This window comes from Euleptes europaea, chromosome 14 (genome assembly GCF_029931775.1).
Source record: "Euleptes europaea isolate rEulEur1 chromosome 14, rEulEur1.hap1, whole genome shotgun sequence".
NCBI lineage: Eukaryota > Metazoa > Chordata > Lepidosauria > Squamata > Sphaerodactylidae > Euleptes > Euleptes europaea.
The window spans coordinates 30,931,755-30,948,113 of NC_079325.1; the positions used below are offsets into that span (position 1 = coordinate 30,931,755).

A 16,359-nucleotide genomic window follows, 5' to 3' on the forward strand; every position below is an offset into this window, starting at 1 on the left:
CCTGACTCTTGTTGTTGCATGTGACCAAAGTATGATAGCCTCTGTTTAGTCATTTTAGCTTCTAGGGACAGTTCAGGCTTCTAGAATCCACTTATTTGTCTTTTTGGCAGTCCACGGTATCTGTAAAACTCTCCTCCAACACCACATTTCAAATGAAACTACTTTCTTCCTGTCAGCTTTCTTCATTGTCCAATTTTCACAACTATATGGAGTAATGGGGAATACTATGGCATGAATTAACTTGATCTTGGCTGCCAGTGACACATCCTTACACTAGAGAATCTTTTCTACCTGGTTCTTGTAGGTTATCCGGGCTGTGTAACCGTGGTCTTGGAATTTTCTTTCCTGACGTTTCGCCAGCAACTGTGGCAGGCATCTTCAGAGTAGTAACACTGAAGGACAGTGTCTCCAGTGTTACTACTCAGTGTTACTACTCTGAAGATGCCTGCCACAGTTGCTGGCGAAACGTCAGGAAAGAAAATTCCAAGACCACGGTTACACAGCCCGGATAACCTACAAGAACCAATGAACTCTGACCGTGAAAGCCTTCGACAATACTTTTCTACCTGCTTCATGGTTGCTGTTCCCAGTCTTAGTCTCCTTCTGATTTCATGGTTGCAGTCTCCCTTTTGGTTGATGATGGAGCCAAGGAATAGAAAATCTTGAACAAGTTCAATTTCCTCATTGTCAACCTTAAAGTTGAGTAATCGCCCAGTAGTCATTTGGCACTTTCTGTTTTAACTTTCACCAGTTGTCATTTTAAGTCTTCGCTGTTTTCTGCCAGTAGTGGTATTATTGGCATATCTCAAATAGTTAATATCCCCCCCCAATTTTCACTCCACCTTCATCTAAATATAATCCAGCTTTCTTTATGATATGCTCTGCATTTAGATTGAAGAGACTGGGAGATAAAATAAATCCTTGTCTGACTCTTGCCAATTGGAAAATATTCTGTTTCTCCATATTCTTTCCTAACAGTAACCTCTTCTCCAGAGCACAGGTTGTGCATCAAAACAATCAGATGCTATGGCACACCAATGTCCTTTAAAACTAGCCGTAGCTTTTCATGATCCACACAGTCAAAAGCTTTGCTGTAATCCATGAAACACAAGCTGATTTTCTGAAATTCTCTCGTACACTCCAGTAACCAGCGTAAATTTACAATATGATTTTTAGTGCCTCTTCCTTTTTATGAATCCAGCTTGAATATAGATGGTAACAGTCTTTGTTCTTTCTGGCCCCACATGAGAACCTGTACCTGCTATAATTTGTTCTTTTATACAACTGTTAAAAGGTACGAGAGCCCTCTTTGCTGTCCTCCTTGCCTCTGGAAGCCTGATGTGTGGGGAGGCTAATACAGTGTAGAAAGTTTAAAAATAAGGCAAGACCTGGGTGTGTGAAGGTATGACTGTTGCACATGTCTTCTCACTGTGAACACAGTGGAATCAGTCTGCTGTTCCCAGGCCATTACCTACATTCCTAATTGTGTTCCAGGACCTCAGCTTGGCTGTGCCTTTGTATAGCGGTCACATTTTGGGGTAGGAATCTCCATTGTCCGCCTCTGCCAGAGGTGCTTCCCAAGGAAAAAGATACCCCTGTGTATCCTGCCGGCGATGGTGGGTAGAAGAGTCAGTTGCTGGGCTGCCATGCTTCCCTGCCATTTGGGGAATCGCTGCACCCTCCTCCTAGGTCTGACTTGACGTGGGAAGGAAGCCTCCCCTCCTTCCTTCCCCATCCCCATTGTAAAAGGGAACATCCAATTACCATATAAATTCCTGCTTCTTTTGTTTCTCGGCACTCACATGACACATTCCAAGTTCACAACCTGTCTCTTCAAATGCCAGCTGTGTGGGCTGCAGCTCTGGAACCTTTCTCATGCTTTTGAAAGGGGAGCAGCGTTCTCTGCAATTAGCCGGCTGGGGCTGAGGACGGGCCCGCGAGCGTCTCTTGCTTGTTGCACTGAGACTCCTGTGTGGCTCTTCCCTTATCTTTTTTTCCCATCTCAAACTTCTGGAAGCGCACTGCCATCTCCTGGGCACATGGATGCTTCTTCAAGGTTGTCTTGCGCAATGTGCATAGTTTCCTCCAGGGATGTGCAAAACTTGCCTTGTTTTCATGGCTATTTTCCCCCACCCTGCTGCAAAGTGGCGCTTCATATTCAAGCACATTTACCTGCATTAGCCTGCACCGTATCAGAACCACGTATTGTTGTCTATTCAGAGTGCTGATAGCTGGCCTATTAAACCAGCACTGTACATATTAGTCAAAAGAATGGTGTGTTGTACACGTTTCCTCATGTATTGGTGTGGGCTCAATTGCACAGCTTGTGCTACAAGTCACTGCTCTTTTTCGTGTATGTTTGTTTTCATGAATCCACAATAACAGTTTAGAAGCCTTTTTACATTGTTTGGCATGCCAGATAGAAAGTTAAGGGGGCGACATAATCATCTTTGATGACCAGAAACAAACGTCACCCACAGAATGGGTGTGGCAGGTTGGGTTTTGGTGAACCACAAATAATGTAAATTCCCAGTTGTTATGAACCTGTTTTTCTTTGGAGTTCTTATTGGAAGCTCTGTTTGCCTGACTCCCATCCATTCTTCTTCACCCACTTCAGCTAAGCCACCTGGAAAACTGCACCGATGTCTTTATGTTTCTCTGCTGCCTTCTGGGCCCCTTGCTGAAGACCATGAGGAGAGCTGTGGTCTTCCTCGAGGAGTTAGAGTGCCCTCAGCCAGGTATGGCCTTTCGCTTGTTGCGAAATTCCCCTCTTGCAACATTAATGTTTTATGACAAGGTGGTTCTCACAATCTGTCCAAACTCTTTTAGTCTGCATTTCTCCTAGGGTTGCCAGCCTCCAGGTACTAGTTGGAGATCTCCTGCTATTACAACTGATCTCCAGCCAGTAGAGATCAGTTCGCTTGGAGAAAATGGCCGCTTTGGCAATTATAGCACTGAAGTCCCTCCCCAAACCCTGCCCTCCTCAGGCTCTTCCCCAAAAACTTCCTGCCGATGGCGAAGAGGGACCTTTCAACCCTAATTTCTCCTCTGTGGGGACTCAGAGCAGCTTACAGAATACAAATTAAATACACAAATGAATCCAGACCAGTGTCTTCCAGCATTTGGATAAACTTTCCCCCTAAAAATAACATATCTGGCTCAGAAAAAAAGTATTTTTTAGGTAGCTTTGTTGGCGCAAAATATATCTATGGCTATCTATGTAAGTGTCTGATCTTCCCCTTGAATATTTCATCAATACGTGATTTTCAATGTATTTCAGCTTGCTTTATGAGGTTGCTACACAGGACAGCTGGTATTTGTGTTGTTCTCCTGCTGCGCGTCAAAATTCTTGTATTGATTCTCGGGGTGGGCACTCAGATATATCCAAGCCAAAAACAAACTGGAAATTAGCTGTTCTCTGTCTGCTGGGGAATATCCGAAATGACCATAACACTTCCAAATTCCAGGAGTAATGAAATTTATCTCCCAGAATTCCAGGAATGCTTCAGATGCCAGGAGCCAAGAGGGAGAGAGAGGAAGCTGGTCCAGCAAACAGCTGCTTGGGGACGTCTCCCTCTAGGGCCATTATTTTCTGTGGGACTATATGGCTTTCTCTCTTCCTCCCTGCTTCCTCTGGGCAGGTGGGGGGGATGGGAACAATTGCTAAAATGGACCTGAATTCCTCCCCCCCAGTATCTGAGGGGGGGGGGATCCCAAAATGGTAGAGAGTCTTGAAAACCTGGGATAACAAAAAGCATGTTCTCCCCAATACAGTTCCAAAATGAACCCATTTTTTTTCCTATGTGCATACCCCTAATTAATTCTGTACTGGCAAAGTCTTTGCATGTTGTTCTATGGTAAGGCGATGGTAAAAACAGGTTATAGACCAGTGGCCTCCCATTGGACCCTTAGAGCAAAGCTATCCAAACTTTCTGTCTTAGGGCAAATACTTTCTGCACATCAGCTTATCTGCTACAGAACCCCCTGTATGTTGTGTAGAGGATTATAAGGTACATGCCCAATTCATGTGGAATGGGTTTATTAGGATACTTCGTTGGTCTTTGAAAAGTGAGAGCACAGCCTGGAACACACCTCACAAGGAACTGTAGTGGTGTCAGACATGTAATTCATCGGGGATGTTTTATACATGACCAGCAGCTGTTCTGCATTCTCATGTTTAATATAATATGTGGTTGGATTGTTCTTCTAGCAGTTTTGAATGGTATATTTCTAATCATTTTTGTATACAGTACTGGTTCCTGGTTTTATCTTCTTATTTGATGCTGTATCCCACTTCGTTTGTAGTGTTTAGTAACTCTTATGGTTGCCATTCAGGAGTTTGTTGGTTGGCAGACTATCCTGAGGCTGTTAGGCTGCATAGAATTTATTTTCAAATAAAGGAAAAATGCAATCTTGAGATCCTGCTTTCCCCTCCTTTGATGCAATGTCCTACCTTTGCTTTGCATTTAAAAGTTGACCCAGTATGACATTTGGGGGGGGGGACGACAAACAGATGAAGATCGTGCATTTCCATTCTTCTAGAAAATGTACATTGCAGGGTCATGCAACTTCAATTTGCATGGTGACCATGATAGTTTTTTTTTGTTTTTAAAAGATACTTTCTTTTAAATGCTATTAGCAGAGTGGGGAGATGGTTTCAATTAGTAAAATCAAGCATAGATTGATGACTTAAACTCCCTCTACCTTCTGTGCATAGATTGATGCAAACTGAGGCTGCACAAACCTAGTTTGCATTTTATAGACAGGCAGAGTTGTGTGATATTTGTCCTACCTGTTTTTGCCCATAGATCTTTATCAGTGATGTTAGAGACCTGTTCATGACATCAGAAGGAGCTGGCCTGCCACTTGGAGGATGCTCCCTGGTGCTTTTCTAACTACATATGCTTCCCCCCCCCCCAACAGAATCTCAGTACATGGAGAAGCTGCACCAGTTCTTGCTGAGGAAGGCAAATGAAGACTGTTCTTTTGGTAAGTCTGCAGGCATGAAGAGGGTCCAATGGCAAGACAGTTGTCGGCGGCTCATAGCAGTTTTGTCGACCAGCTTAAAATGTTGGCATTTGATCCCAGTTCTCTCAGCCACCTTGGACCCCTGTCCCAATTTGCCCTTCATAAGCCCTGTTTGCAGTTTTTTAAAAGTCTTTTCAACATTTTTTTTACTGTCTGCTTCATAGGTGTTATTCTATTGTCACATCCTTTTTAATTGTGCCTGGTCCTGTGTTACTGCCTGAAAAGCCAATTTTGGTTGAGAAGCACAGGATAGAAATGCTTTAAAAATGAGTTAGATCCCCACTAATTGGCTAGGTGGAGTGGATGTTATTAGAAGTCCCCCCTCAATTGCATATCAGTAGGACAATGAAATAGAACTGGTAGAACTGTCAGAGTTTCATTTAGGGGGAAGCATGGGAACTGTAGTGCAGTAGGCAGAGGAGAATCTCTAACATGGTCCTAGCAGAACTACGGTTACCAGGGCTACCTTAGAGAAACCACTATAGTAAAACCACTTATGTCCACAGTGCCAATGCAGTCTAATAATTTGGAGCAAAAAGAGTAGCAACTACCCTTGACAGATAAGGATTTTGCTTTAACACAAAGAAAAAACTTTATCTGTCAACAGGGGTAGTTGCTACCCTTTTTGTTGCTCTTTAAAAATTGTTTTCTCTTGAAAACTGTTGGGTTCAATAAATGAATATTATATCAAGTTGTCTTTCCACTGCATTAACGTTTTCTCACAGTGAATCTTCCCAGTCCCTTAAACTTTCCTTCCTCTTCAGAATGTTTAGAAATCTTTCTATTTCCCCCCTCCTTCTGCCATATTTCCAGTTTTCCTTAAAATGTAGCAACCTTACCTTAAGAACATAAGATGTTCTTATATGGTGTTGGTGATTTAACTGGTGCTATGTTGGCTGTGCTATGAATGACTCTCTGGATCTAAACAAGTAGCTTATGCCGGCCAGCGTTGTCCTCCTTGTGCCACCTTCCCCCCACTTGTTGCCACCAGATTCCTCTGGAAAGCCCAGATCCTTGTCTCTCCCCCATCTCATTTTTAATGGTTCCTTTCTTTTTAGACTGTGCCAACAAGACTCTAGCTGCTGTCTCCATCACCATCTATAAGGAACTGGGGGTAAGAGGTCCTGACACACTGGTACTGTCAGCTGTAGGAATTTATTCCCTTGAAAACTCCCTGCTGCTAATGTTTCCTTCCCTCTACTTCTTAGTCTGCATGGCTCTTATATTGTGTGGGCCTAAGAAGATGAGCTCTGGAAGGCAACATGGTATAGCCTGATCTCGTCAGATCGCATAAGTTAAGCAGGGTCAGCCCTGGTTAGTATGTGGATGGGAGGCCACCAAGGAATATCAGGGTTGCTGTGCAGAGGAAGGTACTGGCAAACCACCTCTGTTAGTCTCTTGCCATGAAAACCCCAAAAGGGGTCGCCATAAGTTTGCCAGTGCCTGCAACTTGACGGCATTTTACACAAGATGATCTGAGATCCAGGAGAGGTAGACTGAAATCTCATCTCTGCCACCAGAATCACGAAGTGGCCTTAAAGTGGCTTGCCTGCTTCAGTCTCTCTCCCTTCCCCCATTTGCAACATGGTTATAGTATCAGTTTGCTTTACAGGACTGTTGTAAAGATGATATATGCTTGGAACACTAAAAGCACGGTTCAAATGCTGGTTAGTAATTAATTCATTAGATTATTCCATTTTATTCTAGAGTGCATTTTTAGAATGGGCCTAAATTACCAAATTCAGACTCCTGTCTGATATTAGTACTTTAACCCCATCTCCTCAAATCCCCAAGAATCTCAGTGTTGTATAAAACAACAGGTTTCTAGTCCTCATGGTAGCATTAAAAGGCATAGGCAGTTCTTGATTTCCAGGACTGCTTCCTTCCCTTCCCTGTATTGTAAAGGTCTAATCACCCTAATCCTGCCCTCTAGTGTATCTTATCCAGTTAATGTTGCATTCAGCCTCTTCACCAACTTCCAGGATGACCTTTGATACAGCTCAGAACACCCCTTATCTGTGCTGCAGCGTTCAGGCAACCCTGTGGGATCGTCACTTGCAGTGCATCTTGGACCTCTGTGTAGTAAGGCCTCCCTTACACAAAGTATAAAGTGCTCCCCATTCTTCGCCTTGATCTTGTTCCAGGTGCTGCGAGAACTGCCAGGGCAAACGGGACCCTTTCTCCACCTCTCTCAGACCTTTGCTGCCAAAGCGAACCAAGAGAAACTGGAGAAATTCATCGAGCAGTTTATCTGGCAGTCAGCCTGCTAGTTCCTGCTTCCTTTGCTCCAGCAGAGGCCACCCTGCCCTAGAGTGCGGCAGAACCTCCTGCCCTCTCCCTCCTCTTTGTTCTTGATGCCTGTTTTGTTATGACCCTTTTGAAAACCCCAGAGTTGAGTAGTTGGCAGATCCTGTAGAGCAGTGGTTCCCAAAGTGGGCAGTACCACCCCCTGGGGGGCGGTGGGATTACCTGGGGGGGGGCACTAAGAGGCAAGGGACCCCTTCAACTGTGTTGTTGGATAGGGTAGGGGGTGCTGGGGTTGAGTTTGTGGAACCAAGGGGGCAGTGGCCCAAAAGGTTTGGGAACCACTGCTGAAGAGAGCCCAAGTAGAGGTCCTCACTGAATAAAACATGTTACTGGTGAAGTTTTCTGACTGGTGTGATTATACAGCTCACATGGTGATGTGTCTGCAACTTCTTAGGCTTGACCACCTGCTTTTTCCCCCTGTGGACAAAACTTCCACCCAGCATGGATAAAAAAGTTTTTAGCTTATACGCTGGAAAATAGGAATTGTACCCTCCCTCACTGGGGTAGAAATACTTCCGTAAACTCCACCAGCTGCCCTGGTAACGGGACCACGTAGAACACAGGCTGAAGCAACTGGGGGAGAATCGCTGCTAAAGAAGGAGGGGAAGGTTGGCTGTTTGGGGTGTTAAGGGCCAGGGTGGTGATGTGGAGCATGTCCAAATTCAGTCGGATCTATCTGTAAAACCTCAGACTGTCCAACATGCCCTACTGTCTCCCTCCCTCTTGTCTCAGCTCCCTGTTTCTTTTATATGGACCTATGCAATCGTGCCATAGCTTTTAGGGTACCAAAACAGAAGACTCCTCCCAAGAACCTGGTTAGAAGAGGGACAGGCAAGTCCACCATGAATCATATGTACATGCCTTCACATGTACTCTCTTTAATCTCTGCTATTCATGGAAATGTCCAGAAACTATTGACTGGGGTTTGAACTCTGACTGGCTCCCCAGTCCTGTGGCTATGAGAAGTTCCAGAAGAGGCAATCGATCAGTTAGGATGTTTTAAGGAAATTTTAGATCAATCTGTGCTCTTGATTAGAAATTAGTATTAAGGCATTTGTAGCTGCAGCTGTTCAGGATCTGAAACAATCACACCACCTTGTTTTGGATGGTTCCCAGCTCATCAATCTCGCACTGTACTTCGTCCCCTCTCTAAGGGTACAGGAGAATTGGGTTAGTCTCTCTTGGTGGTGGTAGCACGTCTAGAAATCTTAAGAGCAGGGTTTGGCAAAGCCCAATTGGTTTATATAATTCGCCTGCCTCCCTCCCCCACTCTTCAAAAACATTCAAGAGATATTGAAAAACATGCACTTTCAAGGGGATAAAAAAGTTACATCACAAAATAAAAGTCACAGGAAAGAGCATTGGCAGTGGCCATGTTTCCACATAGGAATAAATCACATGTGGTCTGAACTGAAACTGTTCCTCCCCTAAATGGTCGTGGTTATTCAAATTCAAAAACCTTTAATGGTATAACAATTATAAATTTCACTCAGATATCAAACAACCATAGAAACATAGTTAAATATCATGGTTATTCAAAAGCATTGAAGTGCCATTTCAGTTTGAACACAGATGTGTACCCCCTATTAAGGTTACTGCCATCTCTTTTGGTGCTGGTTAATTTTTTAGTTTAGAAAAAGCAGACTAGGGGACTGCCTTCTGAGAAAATGGGCTTAGTATCACCATTAGCTCAGCAAAAGCACCAAAACAAGCCTTTCCTTGCACTCAGCAGCCCTCTCTACCTTGTTTGCCACTCAGTGGGCATGCCATTTCAAGCATGGAAGGAGGGAGGACGTGGAAGTACTGGAGACTGCTCCAGAGCCAGCACAGTAGACACAAGGAACCCCTGCTGCTCCCCAAATTCTTCCCGCCTTGGATCAGCTAAACTAAGGCAGGCTGGAAAGTGGATCTCTTCCTGCACTTTGACTGTGAATGGCTGCTGCTCCCAGAAAAAAAGCTGCCCAGGAAAGAGTGAGAAAACTGGCTGGCTGCTGGAAAATCAGTGGGCAAACCCATGAAATGATGCCCCCACACCCCAAGAAGTGTTCAAAGAGAGGTTATTACTATCCCCATTTTGCAGTTGGCAGGGAACGTGATACTGGGAGAATAAATGGGTGGCTGAGGAAAAAACGGGCAAAAATGAGACTTCACAGCTTTTGTAAGTCACTATTGTATGCCATTTGGATCACTTATTTCCTCTAAACTACAAAGCTCACACTATTGGTTCTAGTGGTAGCAGAAAATGCCCCCACCCAACCTTTTACTTACTTAGCTCATGCCAAAGTAATTAATCTTTCAGGAGAGGACCAGTACCAAAAATACTTATGTCTCGACTGATAAGAGCAGGCTATTTAAAATATACAACTACTACAGGAAAGTAGTAAGCGCTGAACTGGCCTTAGCAGTGGGACTAAGATTCTCCACTGGCTAAGGTCACCCGTGCTCCACTGAGAACAGCACTCACCTTCAGGAACACCGGAGGCTTCCGGAAAACTCCAACACCTGGAGGAGTCCCTGTGAGGAAAATGTCTCCTGGGTACAGGGTGACAAACCTGCCAAGAACAACACGCTGTGACATCAAACCATGCTTTCCCAAACATCCTTGTAACCATAAGAACTAGAAACTTCTGTTTGTATGAAAGCTAAATTCTGTGCCACATTCGGTGCTCCCAGCATACATGTGGCCTAACCCTGCTTCAGCCTACATTCAAGATGGCTTCTAACGTTCAAAGCCTGAGACATATAAAAACTACAACAAACAGAACAAGTTACACAGAAGCAGACAAATGTGGACACAGTATACAGCTGCATGCAAAAGACCCCGCTGAGGATCAGCAGAGCTACGCTTTCCCTGCCTACTTGTCGGACAGGTCTGTAGGGGGCCTCGATGGTCTTTCCATGCATACCTTCTACGGCCCTATCCTCTCTCACCCCACCCCCTGTGCCCATAAGGATAGGGGAAGATGGAAAGCACAGCTCTACTGACGTCCTTTGTCCATAGACAACGAGCAGCAAACTACCAAAGTTCTCTTAACGGACCAAGCACTGTTTTTAGATGCAAAAGGGAAGTATATTGATGCTCTTCAGAGAGCACATCCAAGGGTCTTGAGGCAATAACTAACAAGGCCCTGCTCCTAGCCGCTACTGATCTTGCTTCCTTAATTGAAAGGCGTTGTAGGAGAAAGGCCTTCACACTTGGTGTGGTAGGGGTGCATTAAGAGGGGAACTAGGACCTTGAATTGGGCCCAGAAACTAACCCGCTAGCAGGACAATTGCCAGATTTCACCAACAAGCCGGCCTGCAGACTGCTTTATACAAACCTGTGATTAAAGAGACAAGGACCAGGCAGCACTTACTTGGAGACCCATGCGATGAGCGCCTCTGTTTTGAAGATCATCTGGCTGGTGCTGCTGTTTTGGACAAGCTCCCCATTCACTTTGCAGCGGATCCCCAGGTTATGGGGGTCTAGGCAGAAAAAGCAACAAAAGGTCTCAAATGAAATAGAAACATGCCACCCCGAAGCAAGCGGGGAAGACCTTTGCGTGTAGGGGGTGGGTGCCCTCTGATCAACATAGACCAGAAGTCCACAGCTAACGAATCACTGCACTTTTGTAAAATTTCAAAATGCTGCAAAAAAATTCAATTTCAGCATCAAGAAAAGCTGAAAATTAATGACCTGTATCAATTATTTAAAACAAGTAAATTAATGCTGGCCAGCTGAGCTGGTGAGAAAAGGAGGAAGTGCTCCTGCAACGGGGCCTGTCACTCAGAGGGAGGGTTTAGTACTTGTTCTGCTTATTCATCTTAATCAATAGATCTTGCCAACTGCTTAACTAAAAGTTGCAGTCCTACGTAATTGGCATCCTTTTGCCCACTGTTCAGAGGAAGGAGTCGTGCAGAACAACAGCCGGGAACTCTGAGCATTGGTGCCTAAACAAGAGTGATCAGGATTGGTGGGCCTTGGGAGGAAACAAAAAAATGACCCCCCAGCCACAGAGATGGGAGCAGGTAGGCTGGGGTAAGGGGAAACAGCTTGGTGCCTAAGCGTCTTGGCAGGCCTGCAGGCTGCCTAAAAGGATGCAGGGAGTTCCTCTTGTAGCAGCTGGCCAGGATAGCTGCCCTGAGGCAGCCTGGTCTTCCCCACCAGCATGGAAAACAAAGGAGACAAAAGGGCCTTGCCACTTCCACACCTGACACAGAGTTCTTGGTGACCAGAGCTGGTCCCAGAGGGCAGAAGGTGTCAAACGTTTTCCCCAGAAGCCACTGCTTCCCATTCTTCGTCATCTGCCAGTCTCTGGCACTCACATCGTGGGCAACGGTGAAACCTGCAACGTGGCTCATGGCATCCGACTCCTGGGGAAGACAGATACACATAACCAACAGGGTTTCTCTCTCAAGCAGGTGCCTGCTAGGGTCGCCAAGTCTGGGAGTCTGAAACTGGGGGCCAGTTGGAAGCCCAGCTGGAGCTAAGAAACAGGGCCTAATCCTACATTTCCATAATTGTTCTTATTCCTTACCTTTCCTCTTGGCATTTTGTTACCTTTGATCCCTCCCTCTGCTACTCCCTTGATTGCCCTCCCTGCAACCAAAATTTAGAGTGTCAGCTCCTTGGGGCAGGAGGCAACCTTTTCATTAATGAAACATTGTCAAGTGCCACGCACACTGGTGGTGCTGTATTCATTGTGGTACTATACTTAGATCTGATTGCTGTATCCTAAACACTCAGGACAAGATAGGTTACAAAATCAAAACAAACAAAAAATGGCTGCATGTTTTTTGATGAGACTACCTGGATGCGCTTTCCTTTCTTCCCAATGACAAAGGCCAGCTCCACTTCCCAGTCCACTTGCTAGAGGAGAAAATAAAAAGGTAAGGCCCCAAAGACCAACAATTAAAACCCTCCAATCCTGCACAGTCGTACAAATTTCCCACCAGAGTACAATATGCAGAGCAAGCATGTGTCAATATAATAGCTGTTCTTGCTAAAGGCAAAGGGTGCCGTCAAGTTGCAACCAACTCATGGTGACCCCATGAGTTCCACCTCAGGGTTTTCAAGGCAAGAGATGAGCAGACGTGGTTTGCCGTTGCCTTCCTCTGCATACCAGCCCCGGTCTTCCTTGGCGGTCCCCCACCCAAGTACTGACCCTGCTTCGCTTCCAAACTGACGAGATTGGGCTGTTAGGGCTGTTATATTGTTCTTGTTACAGATCTTGTTTCCCCAATCTGTGTTATTCAGTAAAATATCAGTGAGTGGGGGATGAAAGGAGATGAACTTGAGTTACACAAGCAGGGCCTGGTAGCCATGGGTAGAGAGGCAAGGATGTAAACGAAACACTGAAACACTGACCCTTAGAAATTCCTTTTCGAATCCTGAGATTTCACCCATACCATCCATGCTACTATAATGACTGGAATAGTAATGGAAAGTACAGACAACAAGGAATCTGACGCCTTGCTTTCAGACTAGGGACTCACACACAGTTGGCCATCTTGAAGGTAGCAGTTCTGGCTAGAACTTCCAACATATAGGCTACATCCTGCTTCCTTGAGAATAGATCCCTGCTAGAGGAATCAACCCAGAACATTCGCAGCATTTACGTTGCTTTCTTCTGGAAGGATGATCTCATCGTAGGGTCCCACAATGGAGCTGGGGAACTTGCTGAATATGATGGGCTCCTTGGGGATTTTGACATTCTGCTCCAAGCAATGGTCCACATAGTTCATTCCCACACAGATCACTTTATCAGGGTTAGTTATGGTAGCCAAGAGGGAGACTTCGGCACGGGGCAGGACATGTTGGCCAGACTCTTGTGCCCTGCAGATACAGAGAAGAGGGAGCCATGAAAATCGTCCAAGGGGACCCATAACAGTGTCACACTTCAAGATGGAGGATGGAGACAGACTTCAGTTTTTGTGTGGTCTAAGACAGGGGTTGCTTCTCTTGCTATTCTACTTTTTGTGGCTGGTTTTGAAGCCCTTTTCTTTTCGGAAAAAATCTAAAACCCATGAAAATCTAAAACCTGCAATGGACAAAATGTGTATATAACCTCTCAAACAGCTTCCAACTCTCTAAAATCTGTTATTTCCAGACAGGAAGGCTCCAGTCTGAACCTCTGCCATAAACCCAGGAGGTCTCTCTCTCAGCCTCACACCTCCATCTGTAACATGGGCATAATACTGACCTACCTTTCAACGCTGTTGTAATGATCATTGAAGTATCATATTTATCTAAGTTCCAAAGATCAAACGCTCAGGAATTCCTACTGCAATACATAACCTATAAAAAAACTCCTGTATTTAGCCTTGGCTTTAACTGAGAGATTCCCAGAACAGTTGAGTTTCGAGGAACAATCTGAAGGAAGAGAGGGAGGTGGGACAGTGAAGGAATTCTGGGAGGGCACTCCAGTCAGAAGGGGCAATATAGGCAAAGGGGTGGAGTGTTAATGCTCCAGCACTCCTGAATCCTCCTCATTAAGCTTTGACTCCTGGGCTCCTACTTCCTATTCAACTCTGCCCTTCCTTGGCAAAATTACAGCTACCTTGAAAGTGAATTTTTTTACGCTCTTCATTGCCTCATTTTATTCTGCCCGTCTGTGTGCCATCCAGCAGTGCCTTACTTCTTAATGCCCCCATACCTCTCAGCTACAGCAAATGCAGCCTCTCCTTCCTCCAGAAATGCCCTCATGGTCCTGGGCAGAGATGGATCAAAAGCGTTCAGATCTATCACGTTGCCTCCATCTTTCTCTTCCAGCCCTATCCGGGGTGTGGCTGCTGATCCCTTGGCTTGGAACTGGACCAACCGCATGGCCCCACACAGATGGGAAACCCCCCTGGATCCTAGCTTCCAACAGCTCTGGTTCCTTGGCACTGCCCAGCCCAACCCGAGACCTACTGGAAGGGCTCTTTGCAACAGGACCCACATTAAAATCTGCAGGGAAAGAGAGAAAGGGGGGCATAGGTACAGCGATCAGGATGGAACTTTGCAAAGGAAGAAAAAACAAGACCACCAACCAACAGGCAATATCACCCAACTTGGCTTCACATTGATTCTGTCAGTCCATTTCCTTAAATTGTCTTTGAATCTGCTAATGTAAAGATTAGCAATTTCCTCTTTGTTACATTCTTTGCCTTACTAGGAGCTGCAATGACCAACATAAACAGACTCAAATTACTTCTGCTACGGAAACAGTAGCCAGGAATTACCCACCCCAAAGGCAGGGACAGACTCCTGTCCTTTGCCCAGATGGTCGAAACCAAGGACCAATGGCACAGACACATGAACTGCTGTTTGCTGGACAGAGACAGCAGCACAACTGTCCTGCCTTGGGGATCTTTGCCAGACCATTGTAACTAAGCATTTCACAGATTCCTCCCCCCCCCCGCCACTCCCCAAGTGAATTACTATGGAATTTTCTGCACTTATTTGTCACAGACCTAACACAGGAGATACATGACCTCTATCAATGTATCTCCTACTTCAGGGTTCACATTAAAACACCATGCAAACATACAATAGGGATGCAAAGCACAGGCTGAAGTGTTTAGAGTGCGTAGGGAGGAAGGGCCTTGGAGACCATTTGTAATCTGAAACAAAATTTTTGATTTGACCTGCACAGACAATCAGAAGAATTCATAATTTGTTTTTTTTAAATTGGATCATTATAAGTATTTGTGCTTTTATACACCCCCCCCCCCCACCTGGCCTGGTTTGCAAATCAATAAAACATACATGTGGTGGTGGTGGAAAGTGCCATCAAGTCACAGCTGACTTCTGGCGACCCCGTAGGGTTTTCAAGGCAAGAGACTTTCCTTTCTCCCTTAGAAGCTCCTTGATTTATTGATCTTGAGCAGTGTAAATCTAACGTTTGAGGGATATAAGGACTGAAATAAATCTTGTCACTGACAATGTAGCCTTGGGATCCCTGTCACTTAATAAAAGCAAGAGGCATTCGGAGGTGCTTTGCCCTTGCCTGCCTCTCCATAGCAACCCTGGACTTCCTTGGTGGTCTCCCATCCAGGGCCGACTCCGCTTAACTTCTGAGATCAGGCTATCTTGGGCCATCCAGGTCAGGGCAAAAATATACAGGTACTCTCTCACAATTCCTGCCAAAATTTCCTAATGTTGTTTCCTAATGGCATCTCGTTGATATTAATTTTATTAAACAACGAATCTTTAAAAATTGAAAATTTTTCCAGCAGAATAGCCACTGTGATGTAGCGGTTAGTGTGTTGGATGAGGACCTGAGAGAGCCAGACTCCAGTCCCCATGGAAACTCGTTGGGCGATCTTGAGCTCATCACTCTTTCTCAGTTTAATCTACCTCACAGGGTCTTTTTTGTGAGGATAAAATGGAAGAGGGGAGAACAGTGTTGTAAGCTGCTTTCGTCCCCATTGAGGAGAAAAACAAGGTTATAAATTTTCCAACCTACATCTCTGAAATGATCAGAAGAAGAAACTGATCAGTTCCTTACAAAGTGCAGTCCCTACATCCAATTGGATCTCTCTTTCTTCAGCAAGAGTGTGGTGGGGGGGAGGGGTTGATCCCAGGACACATCTTCAGGCAGTCACCGGGGAAGTGAATTATTTCCCAGGTAGGGCTACCATCTTTGTTCCAGGCCCAGCTCCTACATTTTAAAACATTTCTCAAATTTAGAAATGCAGCAGAAAAAAAAGTTGGGAGATAAGGTCAAGCGGGGAGACTTTTTCTTGTACTTTTTTGTATTTTGTGTAACCTGCTGTCAGAAGAACAGGCCTCTCCCAAAAAAGGTGTCAGCCAAAGGTTGGTTTATTTAGTAATGGCTTTCTTCTTAAGCAGCCCTGGAGTCACACGCTCAGCAACCTTCATGAAGATCTGGACCCTGGTCTAAGTCCAGTACTCTACACCACACCAGCTTTCTCTGAAAGCCTCTGGAATAGAGACAACAGAGTCCTGCCTGCTGTGCTCTGCAGCAAAGTTTGCTGGGTCATCTTGGGCCAGTCACACACACTCAGCCTAACCTACCTCATAGGGCTAATTTGAGGATA

At 45.2% G+C, this 16,359-nt stretch overlaps 2 protein-coding genes across 2 annotated transcripts in view; one reads left to right on the plus strand and one right to left on the minus strand.

Annotated features, from left to right (window-relative positions):
* GPAT2 (glycerol-3-phosphate acyltransferase 2, mitochondrial) overlaps positions 1-7,298 on the plus strand; it is a 52,842-nt gene extending 45,544 nt beyond the window's left edge. Inside the window, exons 17-20 of the mRNA XM_056860086.1 lie at positions 2,618-2,738; positions 4,924-4,989; positions 6,087-6,142; positions 7,173-7,298. Coding sequence (XP_056716064.1) covers positions 2,618-2,738; positions 4,924-4,989; positions 6,087-6,142; positions 7,173-7,298 — 369 coding nt within the window. The remainder of the gene's footprint in view (positions 1-2,617; positions 2,739-4,923; positions 4,990-6,086; positions 6,143-7,172) is intronic.
* Positions 7,299-8,339: 1,041 nt separating this feature from the next.
* Positions 8,340-14,261, minus strand: LOC130486972 (fumarylacetoacetate hydrolase domain-containing protein 2). The gene is made up of 7 exons (XM_056860286.1): positions 13,971-14,261; positions 12,934-13,150; positions 12,125-12,184; positions 11,526-11,688; positions 10,692-10,800; positions 9,800-9,887; positions 8,340-8,484 (listed from the first exon to the last, which is right to left on the minus strand). Exons 1-7 carry the CDS (start codon positions 14,255-14,257, stop codon positions 8,422-8,424), a joined length of 987 nt encoding a protein of 328 aa, XP_056716264.1. The 5' UTR covers positions 14,258-14,261; the 3' UTR covers positions 8,340-8,421.
* Between the last annotated feature and the right edge of the window lie 2,098 nt (positions 14,262-16,359).

Bases quoted from the DNA above. Each gene is read 5' to 3' on its own strand.
- LOC130486972 (XM_056860286.1), bottom strand. From the start codon at position 14,257: ATGTGGGTCCTGTTGCAAAGAGCCCTTCCAGTAGGTCTCGGGTTGGGC. The intron at 10,801-11,525 runs GTGTGGAAGTGG...TTTTCTGCCTAG, and splicing joins CACCAAGAACTCTGTGTCAG to ACCCCCATAACCTGGGGATC. The intron at 8,485-9,799 runs GTGAGTGCTGTT...CTGTACCCTTAG, and splicing joins AGCCTCCGGTGTTCCTGAAG to AGAGGGGACGAAGTACAGTG.